The following is a 25,684-nucleotide window of genomic DNA, read 5'->3' as shown; positions in this document are numbered from 1 at the left end:
CACACATACCCATCCCAACACTCATGCAGACCCCACCCATTTTAATCCACACATACACAAAAACAACCCAGTCACACTTTAATACCCCCACCCCTCTTCTCGTCTCTCGCTATCGCCACTCGTGCTCCTTCCTGTCCAGAGGATTGTCAGCAGTGGTCACATTATGTCCTTTCACTGTCCGTGATCAGGGGGTTGGGGTTGTAGCCACAGAGCAGGATCAACTCCAAACATGAAGTTCAATATCAGACCTCCCCCCTCTAGCTCCCCTCTCCCACTCCCCAACTTTACAATGAAAGCAGGAAGGGCAGGGAGAGGACGAATGAGCCACCCACTGCTGCATTCACCACTGAACACCCCCACGTGATTCTACTTTTTTTTTTTCCTCCTTTTTTCTGCGTGTGAAACTTTTACATGAGACTTTAAAGGGAATTTTTGCTCTCAAACTCAAAAGCATGAGGATTGAACTGTGCAAAAAAAAAAGGGGGATTTAAAGATGAGCTCAAGCAAATGTAAGTCACCAAGACATGTGTAGGGTGTTAAAACTTAGTTCTTCCCGAGGCTTTAGGGACAGACTGAGATCCAGTCTAATATTTACTTTTGCAGATGTTCGAGGGCGAGCTTGCACAATCAATTTTCCTTCAATTCCCCGGTCAGCTCGGCCTTCAAACCTGCAGCTCCCCTCCCCTTCTTTTTTCTGTTAAACATGTGCATGCCTGTGAGAAACCATGGTGAGCTGGGTGTTTTCTTCTCTCTTATTACCCACTTGGATGTGTATGTGTGTGTGTGATGTCCACTTGAATTGCACAGGAAGAAAAAAAAAACAGAAAAGGAGAAGTGGGAAAAAAAACACAGTTTGGCCTTTTCCCTGCATCTTGGCTAAAGAGTTCATTTGGTGTTTTTTTTTTTTAATCCTCTGTGAATCTAAAGAGTATTTGGCGATTAGTATGCAGAAAGGAAGCTGTTTTGCATAATTAAGTGCTACAGAGAAGAAGCAACAAAGTTTGTTAGTTTTACATCTAAGAGTTTAATACTTGAACAAATAGTTATTCTTCAGATAAAAGTTAAAAGATCATCATTCAGCACGTTTCTTTTTTTTTTCTTACCGTCTTAGACACACTTTTTATTCTTTAAAAAGGAGGCAGAGACAGATACATTAAAGTGGTTAATAATCACAGAAGTGGTAACAGTTAGTAACCTAAACTTGGCACCAAAGAGTAGATTAATGTTGTACTACACTGTTAATTGTCACACTCGTTGTCGTATACAAAAAAAGGCACAAAAGGCAAGCAATGTTGATCTCAAAGGCTCAAAAAAGTTAAAACAGAGAACTCCAGTTTATCAGGGAATAAGCATTACTGATGTAACATGAAGGATAGTTTGACCTTAAACTGATTCTATATCCATAATAAGGCATAATTTCTCTTATCTGAAAATTTCATTTAATGTTTTTTTTCTTTTCTGCCGTACAAAATAGAATATAAAAATACAATATCAACTTGGTACAGAAGATATGACTGCATGGTTTTCTTTCATTTGAAGGCATCACTTGGTTTGAATGTGTGAATGTTAAATTGTTCTTTTGGACAAAAAGCAGATACACATGCAAAACAAGAAGAAAAAATAAACACAAAAACAAAGATAAATTTAACACTGTTCTTGTTTTAAAGATGCTTTTCAGTTGTTGCATCATTACTTTAACTCATACGTATGACTGCAAACAAAAGTATTGGCATTCCTACTGAAAAACACTTAAAATATATATTTTTAAAAAATATATTTTTATTGCAGCAGCATAATCTCTTAATGGAAACTGCAGAAAGCTCCACTCTTTATTTTCAGTATATTTAGTCAGTGGGAAAAAGTTAACATAACATTTAACCAACATTTGTTAACATAAAAAATTTCCCCCCATTTCTTTTGCAGATATAGTTTAGTTTCAAAATTGAAACTTTTAATTTATACCTCCATTTAATGTGTTAATAGAGTTCTAATCTGACATGACCCAGATTTATTTCTCTTCAGAATGAGAGAGAAAAGAGAACATTCTGTTCAAATGAATCCGATGAGCCATTTTGAGGTTTACCAAGTCTCCATAAAAAAAAGAGAAATGATTAAAGATGTGTGAGACTTTAAATGGAGCTGTGATCAGGTAAGGCTCAAAACAAACTGGAAGCAACAAACTGGGTGCAAGGCATTGCAAAACTTTTAAAATAAAGACTTAATAGATTCCCAGAAAACTGAAAATGGGTCATCGATTGGTCTTTCACAAGCATGTGATCGAAAGCATATAGTCAGATCAACACACTGGACCATGGACGCAAAAAAAAGTATTAAGAATGCAGTAAGAATGGATTACTTTTTCTCCCTCTGAAAAAATTTACTTAAATTAAATGATGAAATAATCAAACATTTTCACAGTTATTATGATACTGCAATACTGATAAATATATCCAAAAGGCTTGCATGCATCTTTGCAAAGGGTGCAAACAAATTTGTGCGCTTCTGTATTTTGGCACAAAAAAAAAAGGAAACAAAGATGCAGATTCATATTCCCTACATTCGTAACTCACCAAAATGAACCCCAAATGATTTAATTTGGGGTTGGGCACAGAGGTGGTATGGGGGGCCAAAAGTGGCAAAATCAAATAAGTTGATAGAGAACTGTGATAATTTCAATAAAATTTGGAAACGGTTATATTTAGTACATATAAGAATGATTAAAATTAAATAAATCTGTCAATCCAACTCAAAACTCATACTTGAAAAATAAAAAATTAAAATATGCATTCATACTGATATAATCAGATATAATTATTTTCATTATTCATTAAAGTATTTTATAATCATTGCACTGCATTTCATCATTAAATAATTGTGGCTCAACAAGCAGCCACTAACATCAGCAGATTGGCTAAACAGTAACGTAACTCCAAATCAGTTGCCTTGTTTTTAGCTGTATTAGATTTTTATGGGTGAGGATGCCAGAGTAAGATTAATCATATTAATCAAGATTTTATCATTTGTGAATTTAAGATATAACAAATAAAAATTTTATTACATTTTTTCCAATTTTTATTTTAATTCTATACTTTTTAAATTTCCAATATTTTATTACAGCTCAATTATTGGATTTCAAATTTTATGGAAATAATCACGTGTGACTGGTTTTATATAATTTTATCTATAATTATTTACTTATTTATTTTGCATTGTGACATTTTTGGCCCTCTGTACTGCATCAAGATGTTTCAATTCAAATAAAAGAACAGATTTATGTGCAACATTGTTCCTTCACTCTCGATAAATAAAGGCACTGTTGTTCGAGGTCGTACAATACTGTAGTGTGAAAAAAGGCGAAGGCATCATTGCGAAAGGGACTCGGACAGAACTTTCCTTTTCTGTTTGTGGGTGTAGGTTTGGGTCTGTACCGCAAGATCTGGCATTTAGGAGATCATTTTTCCTTCCAGGGCACCTGTCACTTTATGGTGGAAAGGGTTCTGTGCTGGCATTTTCCTTTCCTGAATGATGGCTTTTTCGGTGTCGAGAGAGATTTTTGTTTTGTTAACTTATGCATATTTTAACACCATTTGTAAATGTTACATTGCGGTTAAAACTCGCTGAAAAGAAGCACTCACTAAGCAGAGAAATGCAATAAAATCTTAACACATGTCCCACAGTTTAGTGTGTATGGAGGATTTTTTTTATGCTGATAAGTAACACCAGTATCAGTATAGTTACTATGTTATTAATAGTCATTATTGCATGGCATGGCAGCACAGCGGGATAGGAATCAGTTTAGAAAGCCCTTCTCCAGTTTGGGGTCCACCCCCTTGTAAAGTCAAACAGCTGTCACAGATTGTAATTTTGATATTCAGAGAAGATTCTTAGACTGGCTTTGGGATTTTAGAAGGAAGGCACGTTTGGTAAAGTGATGGGAAGGGGCTGTGGGGTGGGGTCCTGAGGTTTATTCCCGGGATCGCTGTCATCTGGTTGGCTGGTTTAGATAGAGGCAGCAGCAGCAGCCGGCTTGTTCCCAATGTTCTGGTCTCTTGTTGGCTGAGCCGCGGGCCAATGAGCACGCCAATGACGGGTGGGTCATCAGTGGGCGGAAAGGTCAGAAGGTCAAGGGGCAGGGCGGAGGGGGTGGGGTCATGGGTTAGTTGCCGTGGCAGCTAGAGTTAGACGGACAGAGACGGACAGACGAGGAAAGGAAACAAAAAGGGCACATAAAAGGGGGGGACATAAAAAGAAAAAAGATAGAAGAGAGATTAGTGTCAGCTAGTGGCGTCGGGATGACAACAAGGCAGATCTAGTGCGGTCCGCGCAGCGTGAGGGTCGTTACAAAACGCCTTCATGAGCACCGCAGAACCATTCACAAAGACTCGCATCAACTCTGGTGTGTTGACACAAGGAATGGCTGGTTAGAGATGCTCCCATGTGCTCATGGAGGCATCTGCAGGGTTTCCCCTCCTGCTGCCAGACTGCTGCTATAGTGACACTACTCATGCTAGCTGGGCTACGTCTAGCACAGACAGACAGTGAAACCATGGACAAGAGAGGGAGGCAGCATGGTTTCATGTGGGTGAGAGAGTGACCTTTATGTCCAAAGAAAAGTTCTCCAGGCCTTTCACTCACTGACAAGTAGAGCTATTGTTTAGAGCAGCAGGAGCAAGATCTGGATGATTAAGAGTTGTGATTAACTGATTATTGGTTTACAGGTCCATCTCAATAAATTAGAATATCAATGGAAGGGTAGTTTATTTCAGTAATTTAGTTCAAAATAGGTTTAATACACACAGAGAGAGATATTTCAAGCATTTGGTTAATTTCGATGATGATTACGGCTTACAGTTAATGAAAACCCAAAAGTTCATTTTCTCAGAATATTATATTGTCTAAAACGTCATGGAGAAAGCTGCTGACTTGACAGTTGTCCAGCAGGCAGTCACTGAAATCACAAAAAATCTTTGAGTGTTGTTTCCAAGTGTACTGGTGGAAAGTTTAGTGGAAGGGAAAAGTATGGGGGGGAATGCAGAAGCATTAGTGACAGCCTTTAGAAGATTGTGAACTGCAGTCTATGATTCGAGACCCGGCATTGCATTCCTAATGCTAAAACCACACTTGCACCAAATAAAAAGCTTTAGATGAAAGTCAGTTTTGTATTTCATTTGGAAATCCATTTCCCGAAGTCTGGAGGAAGAGTAGAAAGACAAAGAATCCAAGCTGCATGAAGTCCAGTGCGATGTTCCCAGTCAGTGGGAAAATGTGATCAGTGGTTTATGCAAAAGGAGCCCCATAGTGAGACACTGTATACTGCAGGCTTTTCAGCAGACTAACATTTCTGTATTAAAAATCATCTTTTAATTGGTTTTATGCTACGTTTCCTTCTTTTCAGAGGGTGTGCATTTTTGGTTTTCATTTGCTGTAAGCCATAATCATTCCAACACCTGAAATATATCACTCTGTATGTAAGGAATCTATAAAAAATGTAGGCGTTTCAGTTTTTGAATTGAATTACTGAAATAAATCAAATTATCAGGGACACTCTATTGTACTGAGATGTACCTGTATTGACTATGAAGTATTAGAGCAGCACCTAGTGCAGTAAAGACAGTGATGAGAGGTTAACAGATGACTTTAGAAGGACTTGAGGAACAATTTAACAATAAACAGGCTAAACTACAAGAATTTCCAGGCTTTGGTTTGATTTGGAGATTTGTTTCAATACTCATCTTTATTGCCTTTTAGTGTTTTTTTGTCCATCGTATACAATAGGAGCACCACTGCTCGCACACACACACACACACATATATATATATATATATATATGCGTATATATATATATTGTAACTAGCTAATCCATTTCTCCATTTCTATTGCATATAACAGTCTGGAGGCCTGCGAAATCAAGAAGGTCACCTCATTTTAAATACACAGAAAAACACTGCCTTCATTGCCACCTTCGCGGTGACTAAAACAGTAGTAGCTACACACTTTGAATACAGTTTACATGGAGACACTTCATCTATAAAAAGCATATCATAAAACAAAACAAAAAAAAATTTACAAACTAAACAAAACTACAGGTATTTCCAGGCGATCTTGTTCCGTAAGCTTCATATAAGCACTTAAATCCTTAAAATCCCTATATACAAATTTATTTTGCAGCTAAATACATGGTAACAGCACCACTCTGGCTAGGAAATAAATGAAAGATGTAAACAGTCCCAATGATAAAGTCCAGTGGGCGACTGATAAGACCACAAGCAACAGTATTTCATACAAAAGAGCTCGTAACACAGACTTCAGTAGTTATCACACGCTGTGTTTTCTCATATTTTACTTTAACCGTCATGTAAGAATTGGGAATTACACAGGATTTAATTCATTATATATATATATACATATATATATGTATATATAAAAAAACAACAAAAATCTGTGGAAATTTAGTGGAATGAAGTTGAGTATAAATAAAAGTTTCCACAGTGTTTACTTGATCAGAAGTAGTACTTAGGAGGAGAAATGTAACGTTTTCAGAGAGACGACTCAGAGGAGTCACAAGGGCCGAGTCACATGAGCGGGCCCCGGCCCTGCGAGCTGTCCGGTTTGGGCAAACAGGCGAGCAGCTGTCACCTCCACAATCCCATCACATATTTCACTTTCACACTTTACGCCTGCTGCGATTTCATCTTTTTCTTTTAAGGCATGCCGTATTAAAGACTCATGTAAACTGGAATTGGTCCATTGGTCTGCATGCACACACACTAACACACATATACACATAGAGTGGCTGGTGAGCTAACTAACCTCTGTCTGTGGTCACTACCCTTTGGTAAGGATGGATTCTCTTGTCGTGGCGTCGTATCTTAGTGGTCATGGCACCTGCTAACAGTCATTGATATTTCCCCCAAAAACAAAACACAGAAGGGTTACTCATCAGAAAGACAACAGACAGTCCCACCCAAGGCACAAACGTCAGTGACACCAGGAATTTACAAGTTCTCGAGTCTGAGGGTGAAAAAGGGTGAAAAAAAATATTGCCTCTAAAAGAGAATCTTTTGTTGTTTTGTGGTCTTCTGCTCCCTAAAGAAAATATTAATCCAAACTGCTAGTTTTCAACTAACCTTAACTAGTAGATTCAAAATCAGCTTTAAGCAAAAGTCACATATATAGCTCTGTGATCAAAACAAGCTTTTACCATAGGTTAAATTGCAAACAGCAGCTCTAAAATATCTACAGGTTCACTAAAATGTGTTAAAAATTACAAGCAGAAGCTGAATTATTATAAAAAGGTAAGTAGTTGTCACACCACAATGCTAGATTGCTAATACAAACATAGGGAAATTAACAGGAATCTCTCATCCTAAAGTAGAAACAAACTGACTGCTCTGTGGGATAACTATGTGTTTGTGTGGGGTGAATGGTGGTGAAGGGTGTGTGTGTGAGAGGGGAGCAGGTGAGGGTGGGGGTCTCTGCAAGCCAGTCCAGGTGTGTGCTAGGAAGGGATTGCTATCGCTTAGCCTTTGGTTGGGAATGCCATACCTGCAAAAACACAGGAAGAAGGGACTGTTAGCCCAGCAATGAGCATCAGCAGGTTTCTGTGTGTGATGTGGATGTATTACAAGAACTGGACATGGCAGCCAATTGGTGCCAGAGGCGAAAATGTTCAGTTCCTGGTTCTGATACCAAACCAAAACCAAGAGGAAAGCAATAAGAGAAAGATAAAGTCATTTATTTGGTGCTGTTGAGAGCCCAACACAAAGTTTTTGGCATCCATGGTAAAGATGTCAAAAGGTTTTAAATTAATTTCAGAATTTTTTTCTTTTAAATATCCAATTGCTGATATGAGAACCCCAAACATTTAAAATAAATATATTTTATGTTGGCTTTAGGCCAACTGACCTGCGGTACACAGCAACAGGTTGGGGAGGGTGTGTGGCACTACTCTATGCTTCATACAACTAGAGATAATTTTGGTTTATCTCTAGTGTATTGGATAAACATTGGATATACCTTCATAGAAATGGGTTTTTATTGTATCATTAATTTGGGAAAAAATTATGAGCACAATAAGAGCTATGTTTTATCACAATAACATTAAATTCTTATTACGACTTAAAAGACCGTAAATATGTTTGGAACCGTTTCGTTTTCTGTTTTTAACTTTTTAACTTTTAGTTCCGTGAGAGCGTGAATATCATCAGTATGATTCCAGGCAGTTATTGTGTAGTTGCAGTTAGTGGTTCAGCTGCACCTCTTATTAATGTAACTGGTGTGCTAAAGTAGCATATCTGATAATGTGTGAATATATTTTTAAAAACGGTATTTGTGTTTGTATGGGTATAAACTGTGCAGGTTATTCAGGTCATGGCTTACTGAATGTTTCTTATTTATGTAAGAGCTGAGAAGCAAAAGGAAAAAGAAGCAACAGAAAAATTTGATTATATTTCTATTGAGCGGAGAGTTTAGTAAGAAGCTTCATCCTTTCTATATTCTGACTAACTCTACATAGTTGGAGCTCTGATTATCTGTTAATACAAACTTTCATTGGAGTCCAGTGTCCAGTTCTCGTAATACATCCATTGACTATGTATGATAGTGATAGACTGTTGATTGGTATCTACCTAATACTCCAGTTGAGTCAATCGGGTATTCCAATATGGAGGGCGTGAGTGTGTAGGGATACTCGTAAGGCGTGTAGATGATTCCAGATTCGGGTCCTTGCTGCACCAGTGCAGGATGCGGATTGGCTCCCGGCACAAGGGCGGAGCTTTGGATCTGACGGATCAGAGGCATGATGGTGGGCGTGGTCACCGGGGCAGGGTTTCGCAGGTTGGGAGGCAGGACGGGTGCCGGGCCTGTGATGATTCGAGGCGCCTGATGGTTCGCTAGCGGGAAAGAGGCAGTGGCTGCGCGGCGAAGCAAACGTACAATAATGCGAGTGTGCACACACCCACATGAGCGTACATACAATAGACAGGGAAGAAGAGGAGAGCACAAACAGTCTATTTAACAAGAGGAACAGAGGCATTGTTCATATTACAGTGAAGTCCTGTACTGAGACCCTTCCTTTGTCACCCACTCACCCTCCTCCACATGTTAACTATGAGGTCATGCTTACGTGTCTTGACATTGGCGTCTCTGTAGGTCCCATTGAGAATGGCCAGCTCCATCAGCTGCATTTTCTTCAGGTTGTCCTCCCCCTCAGCCTGTAGCAGCACAGGCAAACAGAAAAGCACAATCAGATCACAGCGATAACTCAAAGGCAAATGACGAAAATGTTGTCAGAAAATGTCTGGAAGTTATAGCGGATGCTCAATTTGGACTGGTATTTTGAGTCTATCAAAGTTTCAAAAGTTTTGAGTTCACAGTTCAAAGTGCAAAAAGTAGAGCATTAAAAATTAGCTTGTAAATATTGTTACATGTTATTTGGTTACTTTGGTCAATTTGGACAATTATGGGTTACTTGGAATTAAAGTCCAAGATTTGTATATAAAAACAACAAAAAAATAATTTTCAAGACACCATCATGGAGAAGACCATTGACTTCACAGGTATCCAGCAGACAGTCCTATAAACCCTCTATAAGGAAGACAGGATACAAATGTCATTGCTGAAGAAGCTGCCTGTTCATTAAGTTCTATATCCAAGCATGTTAAAAGAAATTTGAGAGGAAGGAAAAGGTTAGATCAAAACAAGGGGACAAAGGATACAAGGATTATCACTGGTTTGAGAGGATTATGAAACCAAGCTTATTTAAGATTTTGAGAAATATTCACAAGGCATGGACAGCAGTGCTTAGAGACACCACAGACAATATCCAGGACATGGACTAGTGCTGATGGATTGCTTACGTTAAGCCACCCTTCACACCAAAACAACGTCATACATGGACTAGAGAAAACAGAAACTGGACTGCTGCCCAGGAACCAAAACTCTCCTTTAACATAAAATTAAATGCATAATTTCATTTGAAAATCACAGTGCCAGAGACTGGAGGAAGAGTGAAGAGGACAAAGAGGAAAAGGTGAGGTCCAGTAATTTTCCAGTATTGCTCAGTGTCTATCCCTATTAGAACCACAGTACCCATTTTCTGAAGCCTACTTCCACGCAGGGTAATCCCCCATGCCGCAAAGCTCAAATCATCTCAAGCTATTTTTTTTAACATCACAATGAGTTTAGTCTAGCCCAAAGTCCTCCAAAGTCATTGGATCTCTGTCCAGCAGTTTAAAATATTGTTTGAGTATAACAACATCTACAATACTGTATTAAACCTGATAAAGATACAAATACGAAAATCAAGTAAATCAGTTAAAACTTTCCATTGCTTCTCACAGTGGAGAGAAGAATTTGGCTGAATGAGCAAATGACACTCCAAATCAATTGCACTTTGCCCTTTGTAGCCAGTATCTCCAACTAGATGGGTAAAGAACAAAAATTCCTCCCCAAGGATGATTACCACAGAATACTATCATATTATCTGCAAAACTAAACTACGTTGTCAACAAACTATTTTTATCTATATTAAAATCGCCAAGTCATCTTATAAAGTGCAGTTTGCTCTTGTACACTACAGTTGAGTTAAGGTAGAAGCTAAAATGCTTGTTCACCACAGTACACAACTAACTATAGTGTTGCGTGCCCAAAAACACTCTCTTGATGATTCTGAAGATCCATCTGTGTTCCCAGATGAGACAACATATATTCCCATCATTGAGTTATAGATTTGCCAAATATTTTCTCTTTATGGGACATGCAACACCCAGTCACCCAGGAGTCATCCTGATCTTGATGTCTGAACCCCTCAGCTAAATCCTTTCAGTGTTTCTGGCTCTACTCTATGAGGAGGAAGCTCTATACAGGAAGTTAATTTTACAGGCTTGTGTTGGGACTTTGTCTTTTCAGTTATGATCTATATCTCATAAACATAGACAAGGCATGGTACCCTTCAGAGAGTATCTATTTTTGGCTGCGCTCTTTCTTCAGCACAACAGACCAATGCAGTGCCAATATTACCACAGATGGAGCCCCAATACATCTATCCATTTCCCCTCCATCCTACCATCCCATGTAAAAAAGACACAAGGACACTTGAATTCTTTCACTTGAGGCAGAAATAGATCCTCAACTTGTAGGGAGCAGTCCACCCCTTTCTGGTTGAGAGTCACGGCCTCAGACTTAGAGGAACAGACGTCCATGTTAATAGACAGAACTCTCTGAGGAACATTTCTGACACCTTGTTGAATCTATGCCAAGGAGGATAAAAGCAGTTCAAAAGCAATGAAATGTTCAAGCAAAGTGTATCGAACAAAGTAGTTATCTTTTGTAGGTTACTTTATAAGGCTTTGAGTAAAAACTCTGATTCTGTGAAAGTGCGTTTTGTGTTGAAGGTCATCATACCATGAGGTTCTCCTACCCGTACTAAAGCCAGTCACAAAACAAATCTCAGATCATTTGAAGCGGACTTGCCCGGAGCTTGTATCCAACCACCTCACCACACAGGACATATTCAGTGTCAAACACGCTTGCTTCTTAGCTCTAGTTACAGCCCAGTGAAAAGCTTGACTGATTTACATTCTGAGTGAAAGGTCAGCTGGGTTAAACTAACACATATCATTGACTTTGCTCGCTGCTCATACACATGCATGCACAAACACAGATTAACAGGTGCTCAGCTCCTGACAGCCTATAGACTGTAAGGGTTGCCTATCCTGCGAGGGAACTGGAAGTGACAGCTAATTGTTGCAACAGAAGCCCACCCCACTGGTCCTTTCAGCCTCTCTCTATTGTCGTGAATAATGAAGAGACGAAAAAGGATGGAGTCTTGTGATTACGAAATATCGGCTTTTCTTCGTGTGAGTCAAACTGCGGATAATGAAGAGTGTGTGTTTGTATCCTCTGATGTGCTTCTTTTTAGTCCTCACATCAGTGAATGTGCATGTGTGTCTGTAGGGAGGCGATAGGTGGGCTGGAGAATGTCAGAAATGTTGAGGAGTGCCATCAAAATGTTCTCCTGTGAGGACCCGAAAAACCCAAGAAAGAAAACCCAGGGAGCAGAAGGAATACTGTAGCAGGTAGTTAGGAACGAAGTAAGTTGTGAACGAGTGAAAGGAGTGATGGAGTGGGGAAAAGGAGTGAACAGACTCTCCATTCATTCCCTCAGCCTTTCAAACAACCCGGGGCTGCCATGGCAACCCCTTTATGCGTGTTCCCTAATTACCCTAACCCCTTACACATACCCTCATACACACAAGGACACACACACTCTTCTTAGACTGACAATCCCCTTCCCCCTTCCATGCATACCAACACAGTGAGCTCTCATCCAGTCACAGAGTGTTTTTCTGCAACGTTGCGAGTAAAACTTTGTGCTCCATGATTTTGCTCCGGTACTCACAGCGGGCACAAGAAGTTTCTTGACCTCGTTGATGGCTCGCTGGAGCTTGATCTTGGCGCGGTTGTGCGTGTCCTCCACAGTGATCAGGACGTGAAGGTCCTCGCTGAGGTGCTCCCAGTTGGGCTTCCCTCGATTCATCTCCTCCTGAAAAGCACACAAATGTTTTAAAAACCTTTGATTTGAATGCGCCACAGTCAAGCTCAGAACAGGATTTCTCTTCTCCTCTTCTTCTCACTTGGCTTGGTTTTTGGATTGTGCACAAACAAACACACAAAACACTCAAGGTTGTCTAACGCGGCTTTGGGGGGGACACTTGTCTCATGAAACGACCATGTTGTTCCTGAGTGGTTACACAAGATTGATGTTGCATTTTAGTGGACGTTCAGTACTCTGATTCTTTGTGTATTACTTCCCGAAACCTCCCATCTATGTGTACTCCAACAAGGTTCTAATGACCAGTAGAAGAGACTCAAGCTCTCAGCTTCCCCATGTAAATTAACAGTGGGCATGGGATATTTTTCTGTATATTTAAGAGTCTTAATTGTGTTTTGCCAAAAAGCTCAGTCAGGCTGAGGCTGTATTCACACCAATCCTGTTTACTCCACTTTAATCAAACTGCAGATCATAGGCAGAGAAAGTCTAGTTCAGTTGGGTAGGTGTGAATACACAATCAAACTCCAATGTGGATGAAAAAGCAAACTCTGGTCCACCTAAAAACCAAAATCTTGGTTCTGTTGAAGTGAACTCTGGTGTGGTTTGAATGACTACGTGAATTCAAGAGGACGAGGGACTGTTCCAAAAGCAAGAAGAAATGGCTCATGGTCTTTTGTCAAAGACAGAAGGTAAATCCTGCAAATACCAAAATCTCATGCCATTCCACTTTGGTTTACATTTCATAAAGAAGGAAGATGTGCTCAGTGTCTTCTTCAGAGGTTTTTGTGCTGTTTCTTTCAGTGGTTCTTGGTCCAGGCCTCCACAAGCAAGGGAGGGGAACACGTTTCTCAAAGGTTTTGGTTTGTTTGGCACAATGCACTGTTAAAGTGAACTGTATTAACTGAAAATGTAACAAATGTTGCAATTTTAGTCCCCAATCAAACCAAGTCTACTTGAGTTTCTCCAGGTCCTTGCTTATCTGAACAACTCTAGGAAAATTTAGCAATCCCAGAATGCTAGCTGATTGGAGGGATAGAGATACAGATATTTTTTATATTCTATTTTCATCCTCCCAACTTCTTATCCAGGTCTATTCAAATCAAATCCCATACCTTCCAGACTTTTAAAGAGAGCTAGAGTCCTCAATTATCCGCGTTTATTTCCGGTGAAAAACAACTAATAATTTGGCACATATTTGCACAAATGAACAATAACTTTTTCATGTGTCCAAGTGAGCAAGAAAAGATTAAACCACTTTAAAGTAAGCAAACACTTAGCATATCAGTTTAGATATGTTTCAGCTTTGTGGGACTTGTACCCAAAGTTTGGAAAGGATCCAGATGATAACAGCAGAAATAGGTCAACTGCCTCTGGTTGTTCTCAGATCCTGGTGGTCGATGCTCTTTGGGAAATAAAGTATATTTACATTCACAGCAGGGAGTTGAGGATTGCATCACACATGGTGACTGAAGACATATGTGAAGACACATTCCAGCGCCAGGTGTAAACCTATGTACTCATAGCTGTTCACTTGTGATTGGGTGACGAGAGATGATCAAAACCATCACCCTTAACCTCTGAAGATCACTCCACCCTCTATGAGTTTTTTTAATCAACTGAAAGATAGTGAAGAATGTAAGTGGGTCATAGCAGTAAGCTGTAGTCAAAGCAACAGCTGAAAATTGTGAATCTTGTATCTTTCCGTGGCCTTCTTGAAAACGGTTTCCTCTGAGGTTGTTTGTCAAGTGAGATGTATCATTCTGAGGAACACTGAAAGTCAACATCTTTTTCTTCTCTTCCCCAGTTGCCTCCCACTGTGTCTCTGTTTTCCTTCCTCTCTCTCTCTACATGTTTCTCTGTGTGTCTCCCTCTGAGGGGCGTGCAGGGTAGGGAATGTTCTGGAGAGAAGAGAGAGAGAGTGACCGAGAGAGACAGGAGAGGGGGCGGAGGTGGTGGAGGAATGCTGGACTTGCTCCACCTGCCGTTTGGAAGAGCTGGAGCCGACTCCGTCCAACAGCAGACACCAGGGGAGAGGAAGGGAAGACAGATGGACTGAACACCAGGACAGGAAAGCAAAACTCAGTCCAGAAGGATAAAAAAAGAGTCTTGCAAAAGTATTCACACCCTCTGAAGTCTTTTACATTTTGGTATGCTACAACCCCAAACACTGATGCATTTTATTGTGATATTAAGTGTTGGGTAACTCACTGCATTGCATAATTTCAAGGTGAGAATAAATGTTTTCCAAATAGAAATCTGAAAATTATGATGTGCTGGGATGATGCATTCATCTTGTCTGAGGCAATACTTGCAGAAACACTTTTATTGCATTTACAACTTCTGGGGTTTGTCTCTTCCAGCTTTACACACGTAGAAGCTGAGATTTCACCCATCCTTTTTTGCGATCAGGTTGAATGGAGAACATCTATAAAAATAAATTTTCAAGTTCTGTCACAGATTCCCAATTGGCTCTAGATGTAAACTTAGACTCGGCCATTCTACCATGTGGAAATAACTTGATTTGACCCCCTCAAAGGCTTAAAACTTGACCAAAACTTGACACTTAAAGGCTAAAGACTTGACTTCAGCTGATCATGACAGACTAGGCACTTTACCTGACCCTCAAAGAATTGAGAGCTGCCTTGGACTTGAACTGAAAAACATGAGACTCAACTTGGACTGGCCACTCAAAAACTTTAAACTTGGCCTGGTCTTGATATGAAAGACCTGAAATTTGATAACTTGTGAGGTTAAGACAAAACACTTGACATCTGATTAACTTGAAACTTGACATGGTCTTTTCTATTAAAGACAAAAGGCTTGAAGTAAAGTTGCCCTTTTGAGAATTGAAACATGACTTTAACTTGTCAAAAAAGATGTGAAAATTCACTTGGTCATGCCCCTTTTAGAGAAAAGACACAATCTTGCCCCTCGCAATTTGAAACTTGACATTGATTTGTTTCTCACAAGGATTGAGAAGTGGCTTTGATTTGCCCCTTAAACTTCAGACTCCACTTGGATTTTTAACATATGGACTTGAGACTCATATTTTTAACCCCAGGGTAACAAATATGAGATATGAACAGTTGGTCAACAAAGACTTGGCACCAGGTTTTGGCTTTCTTTTTATCGGCTTGACTTGGGGTGAAAGGTAAGTGACTTAACTTGGATGTCTCCCTTAAAGACTTAAATCTGACTTGAACTTTACCTTCGAAGACTTGACTTATAAAAATGAACTTGTGAATAAGGCTGTTCAACACTGATATCTGTACAGAAAAGGCTGGTAACATGGTCAATCCCTAGCTTCATTGGTCCACTCTTTATTAGAAACAAAGTGTAAAAAACTTTTACACTGTGATTCTATTAAAAGGTTCTTCTCTTTCAACATTGGAATAGAATATTTGCCAAAAGAATCCCTAAACATTATTGAGGCAAAGAAATCTAACCTGTACAGTGGATCCCCAAGTGTTCACAGTTCAGTTTTTGAGCATTTATTTGAACAAATTCCTTGTGGAAAATTTGCCTATTAGTGAAAGTTTTGTCATAGAGCAAAATATTCAAAATATTCAAAAGAAAATGCATCTATGGAAGTAAAAATATCAAGGCACATTGCTACTTCACACAAGCAGCCAATCCAGGAAATTTGTTTATTTCTCTTGATTAGCTGCCTACCCAAGAGCGGAATATGGAAGACTGTAGATATTAGTCTGTAGCATAAAGTTGTTATGCAAACAATTTTTCCACCTGCTGATGATTCATTGGTACAGCGTTGAAGATGAAGATTATTTTCTTAAAATTCAAGTAAGCAACAAACCAACTGCCTAAATGTGACATACATAAAGAAAACATAGGTATAGGTTTGCTAACATAACCGTTTTAGATCCAACATATAATAATTTTCAAAATTACCTCCATTTATGCATAAATGCACATGTCTATAACCTTTATCTTATTTTAGTAAAAATATATAATTTAACAACCAATTAGATCTGATACCTTTAATGCAAGTAAAAAAACTATACATCTGTATTTAAGCTACTCGTTGGTCAGAGCTGACTGGTGTGTTGGACAGTATGTTCATTGGAAGGTGAAAGTGTGCACCTTCTGTGTTTTTTTTTTAAAATGTTTACCTTCTTCTTGTCTCTCATGGAGCCCTTTCCTCGCACCATAATCTTGCAGCCGGTCTCTGCCTCTAGTTGCTTGGCTGTCAGGCCACGTGGACCCAGGATCCTTCCTACAAAATTGAACTACACAAAAAGAGTAAAAAAATTACAAAATGAACAAGACTGCATGAGAAAAGTAGAGCTACGTTAATACCCCTCAGAGCAAAATTGTTTGCTTTGTAATGCATCAATTAGAACAAAGATCTCTTTTAAGTTTATGGAGCCGTATAGTGTTTGTGTTAGTAAGAGAGGTAAAAATAGCTCATTATACGTGTGCTGCCTGGTGTTGGTGGCATGACAGGACGCTGTTGTTCACTTAACCTTATCTGTCACTATGGCTGAGTGATTAACTTGACAGGTGCCTCTCCGTGTGTGTGTTATTTCTTAGCCAATAACCCTAAGTCTCTGTCGGCTTCTTTCATAACAATTGGTCAGCCTCGTCCCGCTTTAATTTTTCTGTTATATTCTCTCTGTGTGTTCTTAGGTTCACTGAGGTACTCATTCAAACCCATTCTGACCCCCTCTGCTCACCGTAATACACGGATCCAGAGAGAGAAACTGCTCACTAAATTTAACCTAGATGTCAACGGTTTTCCAAAGCACTCCTGCGTGCGTCCTGTTAGCCTGCCGTCATGTGAATCAGGACAGCCCGGCATTGTAATGGGTGATTGGCGAGCTGATGCGTGGAGAAAATCATGTGAGCCACGCAACGTGGATCAACCAGCTCATACTGAAATCCCTACAGTGCTGTGAAAAAATATTTGCCCCTTTACAGATTTCTTCTTATTTCGCTTTTTAGACATTATAATTAGATGTTTCAGATCATCAAAAATAATTGTAACATCAGAGAAATATAACAAGATTTATTAGACAAAAACATTTTCTGATGATTATTTAATTTTTGAAGGAAGAAATGGCTATCCTAACTAATCTGGTAAAAAATATTAATTGCAGCTAAACCCAATGTTAGCAGCAACAGCTGCCATTAATTGTTTCCAATAACTTACAATGAATCTTTTACATCACCGTCGAATAATTTTGTTCCATTCTTCTTTAATTCAACCCCAATATAAAGTTTTTTGATCAACAGCCATATTCAATCAGTTATTAAAATATACGTCCAAATGAGTCTCATTTCTCAGATTAAACAAACGATTTAAATATAGCTACCTTTAAGCAGGTGTTATACATACTTTTCATTGAGCCCACATTTCTGTTTTTGAAAATAGATTTTTTTTATTGGTCTGAAATAATGCTCTAATTTTAGATATGATGTTTTCATTAGCAGTAAGAGGAAAATCAGAGCAGAAATAAAAAATTTCAAACATCCACATGTGTGGAATTAATCAATACAATCTGTTTCACTTTGTAATAAAGTTCCTAAAATAAATGTGCAATTCAATAATATTCTAAATTATTGAATGGGTCTGTAAATTAAATCCAGGCTTTGACTGGGCCACTCCCCAACTAAATTTCTTTCAGTTTGACCATTATTACTACTAGTTTATTTAATAAACACTTTAAAACAGCTGTGAGAAAGTGCTGTACAGATAAAAATCAATAAACATTCAAAATATAAAAATATAAGTACAGCTGATGGCTTCATCAAATACAGCAAGTGATCCATGTCGTAATATGCAAATATTCCTACAGTCATACAATCATCATCATCTTTGACTGTTGGGCTGATGTTTTCTTTTAGTTGAAAACCTGAGTGAGATGTTTTTGCCTGCTTCGTGGTATCAAGCAGGTTTTATCTACGTAATTTCTCAACTCTACAGGTCTGGCAGCAATCAGGCCTGCATTTCGTTGGTGAAACTGAACCAAATCTGGTTAAGCATGCATATTCATGATTTAATAAAGTGGCAACTACTTTTTTACGTTGGGCCAGGTCCATCCAAATTGGTTTTCCCCTTAATAAATAAAATCATTGTTTAAAACTTGCTTTTTATATTTACCTGAGGTTGAATTTTACATTAAAATTAGTTTGATGATCTCAAATATTTAAGTGTGATAAATAACCAAAATCACAATAAAACTGTAAGGGGGCAAACACACTTTTAAAGCACTTGTATGCTTTTGCAAAGCAGTTTAAAGTAACATAATTCAGATGACTTTTTTTCAATAAAACACCAAGTGTTAACCTTAATCACACAAATTATTTTATTTTATTAAATCTAATCCCTGTAGAGTCACTGGTCCTGATGCGTTATTGACCCATTTAGCTCTAGATTACATCACTGGGTGTGAGCACAGATGATCTCAGAATGAAATCAGCGTTTAGATAAAATTTAAAGTAAAACGTCCCCCTGATTAACAGCTTCGCTGACTGTCTGGCTCTCTTTCTGTAGCTTGGAAAGGATAAGGAGACAACAGACCAAGGTAAACAGAAGCTCTTCTAAAAAAAAAAAAAAAAAAAAAAGGGTCAAAGGTCTCATATTTTTGTCCACTCACATCGGGGTACTCTTTGACAGGCACGTAGAGCTTCTCCTGCAGCTGAGCAACAGGTCCGATGGCCTCGGGGAGCTCCTCCATGTCCCGCCCGTTGAACATGCCACCATTTAGCGTGTCGTTGTACATGTCTTTGCGCACCCTGCCGATCTCTTTGAGACAGAGATCAGATAAAAAGAGAGGTTATGTTGAGTGAACTGAAGAGGTTTCACATTTCTTTCGTCAGACTGTCCGCTGCTGAGGACGATGACTCACTGTCACAAGTATTAAAGGAAGCTCTGAGTGTGACAGCTGAAAGACATACAGGAAGACAATCATAAGTATTCTGCACCACCATGTAGAATCTAACTGCTTTGTGCTTCACAATTAACCCTGCAGCATTACAGCTAATTTCCCTCCTATTCCGTTTTTTTCTCTCTTTAACTCTAACACACAGGACATTAACCCCAACACACTGTAAACAAGGTGAGAAAAAAAACATTAACTGCAAATTCTTTTCATTTTCTTTATTATCTATTCATTGTTTATTCATAGAACGTCATGTTGACAGCTAGGTGTTAGGTATTTGATATATTTTGAGGTATTTATATTTAAATACCACAAGAAAAAGTATTCAAAGCTGTCACTGCAAACAGCCAGAGCCGCACAAAAGAAATACAGTTCTAAAAATACAACATACCCACTATCAGAAAGCCCACTGCTCTACCATAGTTACCTCAGTTAGTGCTGCTGAACAGTACAAAGTAACAGCATTTAATCTTACTTTGAAATGTAAACACGACATATACTGATAGAGATAAACCAATCAGGTTTTTGTCAAGCCAATACCAATATTGTTGGTATTTTGACTGATTCTGTGAAACATTTTAAAAAGAGAGTTGCAACGTCTCTGATTGTGGTAGATGTTTGAGATCATACAGAAAATAAAGGAGTTAGTGGATTTCCCACAAACTGACTAAAGAAATCAATCCAAATATAAAAGTTACCACAAATTAAGGTTTTAAAACCCTTTCAAACCTACTTTTCCTTTAGTTCTAATACCCTTTAATAAAATGCTACAACAACTTAGAAGGGTTTTTTTTTTTTCAGGCTGTTTGGAGAGAGTATTACAACTCCCCTTCCCCAATATTCAAACTTTTATACACGGTGTATCTATCAAAATAAAAAATTATTATAGGTAACATTTCTCATAACTATACAGTGTGCAAATCAATGCCTATCTATCACCAAACTGATCCCAATGTCTTGATAATCTCACAGAGCCGAGAACATATTAAAATTTCAAAAAGGAACAACTGAAACAATTGTAACTGATTTTGTGGTTTGCAAACATCATAAAATACTGATAATTGTAACTGTTTTCACAAAACACGGCTCCTGTTAATGCTAAACGACATGGTCATCGCCCCTCCTTACTGCACGTCTCTTTTTATGTCCAGGTATCTGCTCACAAACACTGTAAGGTGGATATCATTCCTGCATGCAGCAAAAATAACATACAATAGAACTGTAATATTTTTGCCTTTATGAAAAAAATATTACTAGATTAGACTTACATGCTTATATCAACTGGCTAAGTAGCCAGACTAGCCACTATACCTGAGAGAAAAGTGTAGTAGACTTCTTTTACTCAGCTGGTAAGCAGTTCAGCAACATGTTGGGGAGGAGCAGTACCACTCTAACCTGGGAGCAACTCTGGTCACTTTTTCTTATACGTTGTTAAGCAAGATTTAATCCATATGAAGGTTATGACTGAAATTTGTACCTTCCAACTTTAAGGCTAGTATTTAGGTTTTTTATTTCAATGAAATTTAATTTTAATTTGCTCTAAATTTCAAAGTAAAGCCTATTTTAACGTAAAACCATGCTTTCTCAGCGACCAAGTCGGTGGCTCGAGTTTGCTGCAGTTGCACCGGCCTAAACGAGACTTATTTTTGTCCTTCTGTGCGTTTTGTTTATGGTCGTCTCAATGACCGATGCTTGCCCCTGATACCTTTGTAATGACACTCCAGCGCAATAATAACTGACTACAGCACCACACAAACACACACAGCAGAATAGCTGCCTTGGGTCGCAAATATCATCTGACCTAAGCAGGCTGACACCAGGCATGTCTCCCGCCTCTCTGAGTGATAAGTCTGACCATAATAACTATGGTATGACACTATAATTAAAGCCGCAGCCACAGTCACAACGATGATCCTCTAATAACCCAGTCAGACCTGTCCCTAATGAAAAAAAAGCAAACAAGAAAAAACAGCTATTAAAACACAACCTCAGACTGAAAAGTCTGCACAGGAAAGCAAGGCCTGCTGTCACCCTTGAGTTAAAAGTAGCTACAGGAAAACAAGAAGTGAAAGAAGAACAAGAGAATCGGTCGAAGGAGCGAACAATAAAGGAGTAGCAGGGGGGCAACAGCAACAAACTTTATCCCTACACTTAATCTGTCTGTGGATTAAATATTGAAGCGAGAAATGCTTTATTATTAACAATACCCTGCATAAACTTTAGTCTTGTGTAGAAAGATCTCGTCCCTGAAGACAAACCCCTCACACGTGATAATGCGGGTGTCGCATTATCACGTGTGAGGGGTGAACATGCTCAGCTGTCAGTTGTCAAAGGCACGAAGCTGACCTATTTGTCGGGTTGTAGAGGTCGACTATGGGAGTGACTCTGCTGTGTCATGAGACTTGTCACGGAGCACCAGGTCGGAGCCACTACGATTCAGATGCGCACCAACTGGCCAGTAAGTGGCCTGTAGCAACCATTCAAAAAGGGAAGTACACACTAAAACACAAGGAAAGCTTGGGATTTGTGGTTACAAAGATATATGTATCTGTGTGTGTGTGTGATAGTGTGTGCAGCTACATCTGGTGAGATGCGGTGGATATCAACAAGTGGACTGTATCGGCAAGCTGTGCACGCAACATGACTCGAGGCCTTGTAAGAAGCTACAAATCAAATATTTTACACATTCACATGCTCTCGTTCCTGCACAGGGATGGGCTGCAGCATTCACATAAGCCTGCTCATTAGGTCACTGGGAAAGACTAACAACTGTCTGTTTGTTCCCATCACTGTGTGTGTGTGTGTGTGTGTGTGTGTGTGTGTATGTGTACGTGTGTGTTGACGAGAGAGAGAGAGAGCAAAAGAGAGAGCAAGAAAGAGAAAGAGAGAGAGATCTGCTGTTCTTTTCAATGTTTCGGAAATCTCGCTTAAGAAACAGTTTTGCAAAACTATATGTATGCTTTGAATGAAAACAGTCAGGAGAGAACTGATAGATTATCACTCGGATCGGTTTTTGAGTGCAACTCTACTGCTTCCAAGGATTCAGGGAGGAATCCTGATAAAGACCATTCAGTAATGGTCCCTTTTAGAATAGTTAACTTTTAGAATAAAAGATTACTGAACAGAAGTACTTTATTGATCCCACTCTGGGAACAGACAAATATGAATAACAGCAAAATGTGAGAGTTGTAATTTATAAATAGATAAACATGTTGATGGATGTAGACTGTAAAAAAATTGCAAAATGTGTTTAAAATAGAAATTAACCAATCAGTCTTTTCTTGGCCAATACCAATTTTAGATATTGTTTGAGCTCTGATTTACTGATTGACACTTCAAATATTGCTCTGCTACTGTTTCTACAGTCTGAAAGTCAGGGAAAGCGTCAGAGTGACCGAGACTTTCTCAGAGCATATGGAGAGTATAGTAATGCAGCGTTTCCCCTCCCCCACATGTTTCTGGGCACTACTGGTCAGCTAGCGGAAAGGCTTGAAAACTTTTTTCCTTGCTTACACAAAATAAAATGTAGTTGTCGAGTTGGGTGTTTAGTTTTGTTTTATAAGTCATATAAAATCTATGCATTGAAATTAAAACAAATGTTATGAGGTAACATTATGGCAACTTTAATAACTATTATGTTATAATATTTTGGCAGCAGTGGGAAAAATTGTTGCCAAAGCTCAGCTAAGTCCTCCATATATTTAAGCTACAGATGAACCAATCAGGTTTCTACTGGTCTATGCCATTTTGTGTGTATGTGTGTCTACATAAGTTAGATTTTTGTGTGAACAGCTACACATAAAAGTGTCAAAACTGTCCTATAGATCCTTTGATTGACTTAGTAGGTTTGGAACCAACAGAATATGAATAACAAGATCCCTATTTATACGTCAAGACACACACCCCTAAACTTTATTTTTAAATCAAAAATTAAGTTAAAGTGCATGCTATTATTTGATGTAATATTAGAGAAATGGTTGGAGTTCTTAGTATTGCCACGTTTAATTAAAAGAAACTGAAACGTAGGATTTTTGGCTTTGATCTGCCAATAACAGAGCAGAAGAGGTCAGGTGAAATTTGTCCGATTCCGATCTGTGATTGATTGATTTGTTGGTGCAGCTCTAGTTTTCATGAAAGTGATGGGTTCCCTCCCCTTGAGGTTTGATCTGTGGTAACGCTGCTCAGGCACACTTACCTTCATCCAGCAGCCGCTCCAGATGCGTGAAGATGCCGCTGAAGTTGGGCAGGGAGCTCATCACCTTCCGGTCGTTCATCAGCTGCATCAGATAGTCCGGGTTGGACTTGGGTCTTTCCTTCACCTCTGTCTCCCCGACCATGGTTTTTGATTCGGGTGACCTAGCTAGCAGGGAAATCCTATCAACTTTTCTTTTAAATAAAAAGCGACGATCCAGGGGAGGGAAGGGGGGTTCCACCAGCCACACTACCGGATCAGACTCAACTCTCAGCTCCGGGAACACCGAACTATCCTTCGGTTCGTGAGTCCTGTCCTCTTCAACGGTTCTCCCCCCCAACCCCTCGGCTCGGTTCTCTCCAGAGTTTTGAAAAAGTTAAGGGGGGAGTTTGGCACTTGTTTGACACTTCGGCCGTCTCCGCCTGCACTCCTTCTGCTACAGAGCAACTGCTGTCCTCCACCCCGGCGCCTTCGCTCGTGTCCGCCCGGTGTGTCGGTATTCAGCAGCGGGGACCGTCTCCCTGTCATATGATTACAGTACCACACGAGAGGACTGCAGCGAGCGCGCAGCGCGTCGCCGATATCAGAGGGAGAGGGAAGGAGGAGGGGGGCTCTTGCCCCTCGGCTTGCCCCCGCCCCGCCCAGCGCCTCATTTTCTGTCGCGCGCTCACGCACGTGGACACCCCACACTGTCTGTAAAAAAGCCCATAACAATATAACCGGCCAGTGAAGGTATGTCCACCTGTTCTGCAGCAGGCGCTGCCTGTCACTATTTAAAAAATAAATAAATAAAACTTAGGGACATTCAAGTACCAGAAACTGCGACATTAGGGGTTGATTTAGCTCCTACAGCTTTAGATCTTTATTCATTTTCTGATTACATCCTTAGTGCAATTTGGTCCTGAACTGTGAATATCTATTGAACTATGTTATATTTTCAATGTTACTACCACAAACTTAACAATTTTTTAAAAATATCTACAAATTAAGTCTGAAAAGTGTGATGTATATTGTCTTCAGTGAAAAGCAGTTTCTGAAGCCTCCCCCATATTCTCCAATGGATTAAGGACTTAACTTTGACTGTGCCATTCTGATATATGAACATGATTTGATCTAAATGTCAGCATTCATTCTATTGTATCCTTATGTTGTACATCAGGGGTTATTATCCTGCTAGAAGGTGAAGCTTTACCCCAGTCTCAGTTATGTTGCAGCTCACACATACTGTGTTTAGCTCCATATATCTTCCCACAGAATGATGCTGCCACCACCATGCTTCACTCTGGGGAATAGTGTGTTCGAGGTCATGTGAAGAGTTTAGTTTTTTGTCAGTTTCACACCATATAGCTTTTTTCATGTAAAGCTAAAAAGGACAGCCTTGACTGGTACATTTTTTGACTATTGTCTAATTATAAGTTTTCTGTAAGTCATCTCTTGCTCTGGGTTTTATTTATCACAGTAAAGCTGTCTGAATAACAAAAATGCAGCATTTCTCCCATTTTCATCAGTAAAAATAAAAAAGAAGAGTAAAGAAAAGCTAACTACCATGCTTCCTTTTCCTGCCATGTTCAACTTATGTGCTACTTAGTGTTGGTCCGTCAAACAAGGCTTGCAGTTGTGTGACAAAATATGCAAATCTCAATCAGTGAATACAAATGCTTTTTGTTTTAATACATATGTAGGTTAATTTCACAATGACATTTGCAGAAACAATATTTAAATGCAATCAAATAAATCAACAAACATAAAGCACCAAAAATTATGTTAGAAAAAAGAAAAATTAAACAAGGCATTGCTTACAGTTGTGTTACTGGTTTGTGAACCTGTTTAGCTGAAGAACTCGTTTCTCCACAGCCTCTGCTCTGAGAACATTTGTCCAGGATCCTGAAATAATACAACGGTGCGAGAAGTTGTGTTTGTTTTCTCTGGGTGGCTGCTGCAGCCTTTGGGCTGCAGAAATGTTGCCACTGAAGGGGCAGATAGGTGCAAGGGTCTAAACTTAACTTGCTGCAAGTTACACATACACACACACAGAAG

The 25,684-nt window shown here is 39.2% G+C and overlaps 1 protein-coding gene across 5 annotated transcripts; it reads right to left on the bottom strand.

The window, feature by feature from the left end:
* Positions 1-253: 253 nt before the first annotated feature.
* On the bottom strand, positions 254-24,215 carry qki2 (QKI, KH domain containing, RNA binding 2). 5 transcript variants are annotated; one of them, XM_044101820.1, is made up of 9 exons: positions 23,651-24,215; positions 19,171-19,319; positions 16,684-16,800; positions 12,401-12,544; positions 9,125-9,212; positions 8,628-8,912; positions 7,546-7,569; positions 6,811-6,885; positions 254-4,172 (listed from the first exon to the last, which is right to left on the bottom strand). In XM_044101820.1, exons 1-9 carry the CDS (start codon positions 23,790-23,792, stop codon positions 4,150-4,152), a joined length of 1,047 nt encoding a protein of 348 aa, XP_043957755.1. In that variant the 5' UTR covers positions 23,793-24,215; the 3' UTR covers positions 254-4,149. The 5 variants fall into 5 exon arrangements, with proteins under 5 accessions (XP_043957755.1, XP_043957754.1, XP_043957756.1 ...); XM_044101819.1 differs by having other exon boundaries at positions 255-4,172; positions 6,811-6,888; XM_044101821.1 differs by lacking the exon at positions 7,546-7,569 and having other exon boundaries at positions 255-4,172; positions 6,811-6,888.
* Positions 24,216-25,684: the final 1,469 nt, after the last annotated feature.

The sequence above is a fragment of the Gambusia affinis genome, linkage group LG20 (genome assembly GCF_019740435.1).
Source record: "Gambusia affinis linkage group LG20, SWU_Gaff_1.0, whole genome shotgun sequence".
Lineage (NCBI taxonomy): Eukaryota > Metazoa > Chordata > Actinopteri > Cyprinodontiformes > Poeciliidae > Gambusia > Gambusia affinis.
This window is presented reverse-complemented; position numbering and strand designations above follow the sequence as displayed.

Bases quoted from the DNA above. Each gene is read 5' to 3' on its own strand.
- qki2 (XM_044101819.1), bottom strand. From the start codon at position 23,792: ATGGTCGGGGAGACAGAGGTGAAGGAAAGACCCAAGTCCAACCCGGAC. The intron at 7,570-8,627 runs GTAGATACCAAT...CTGGGCTAACAG, and splicing joins TGACTCAACTGGAGTATTAG to TCCCTTCTTCCTGTGTTTTT. The intron at 6,889-7,545 runs GTATGGCATTCC...AATGACTGTTAG, and splicing joins TTCTTCCTGTGTTTTTGCAG to CAGGTGCCATGACCACTAAG.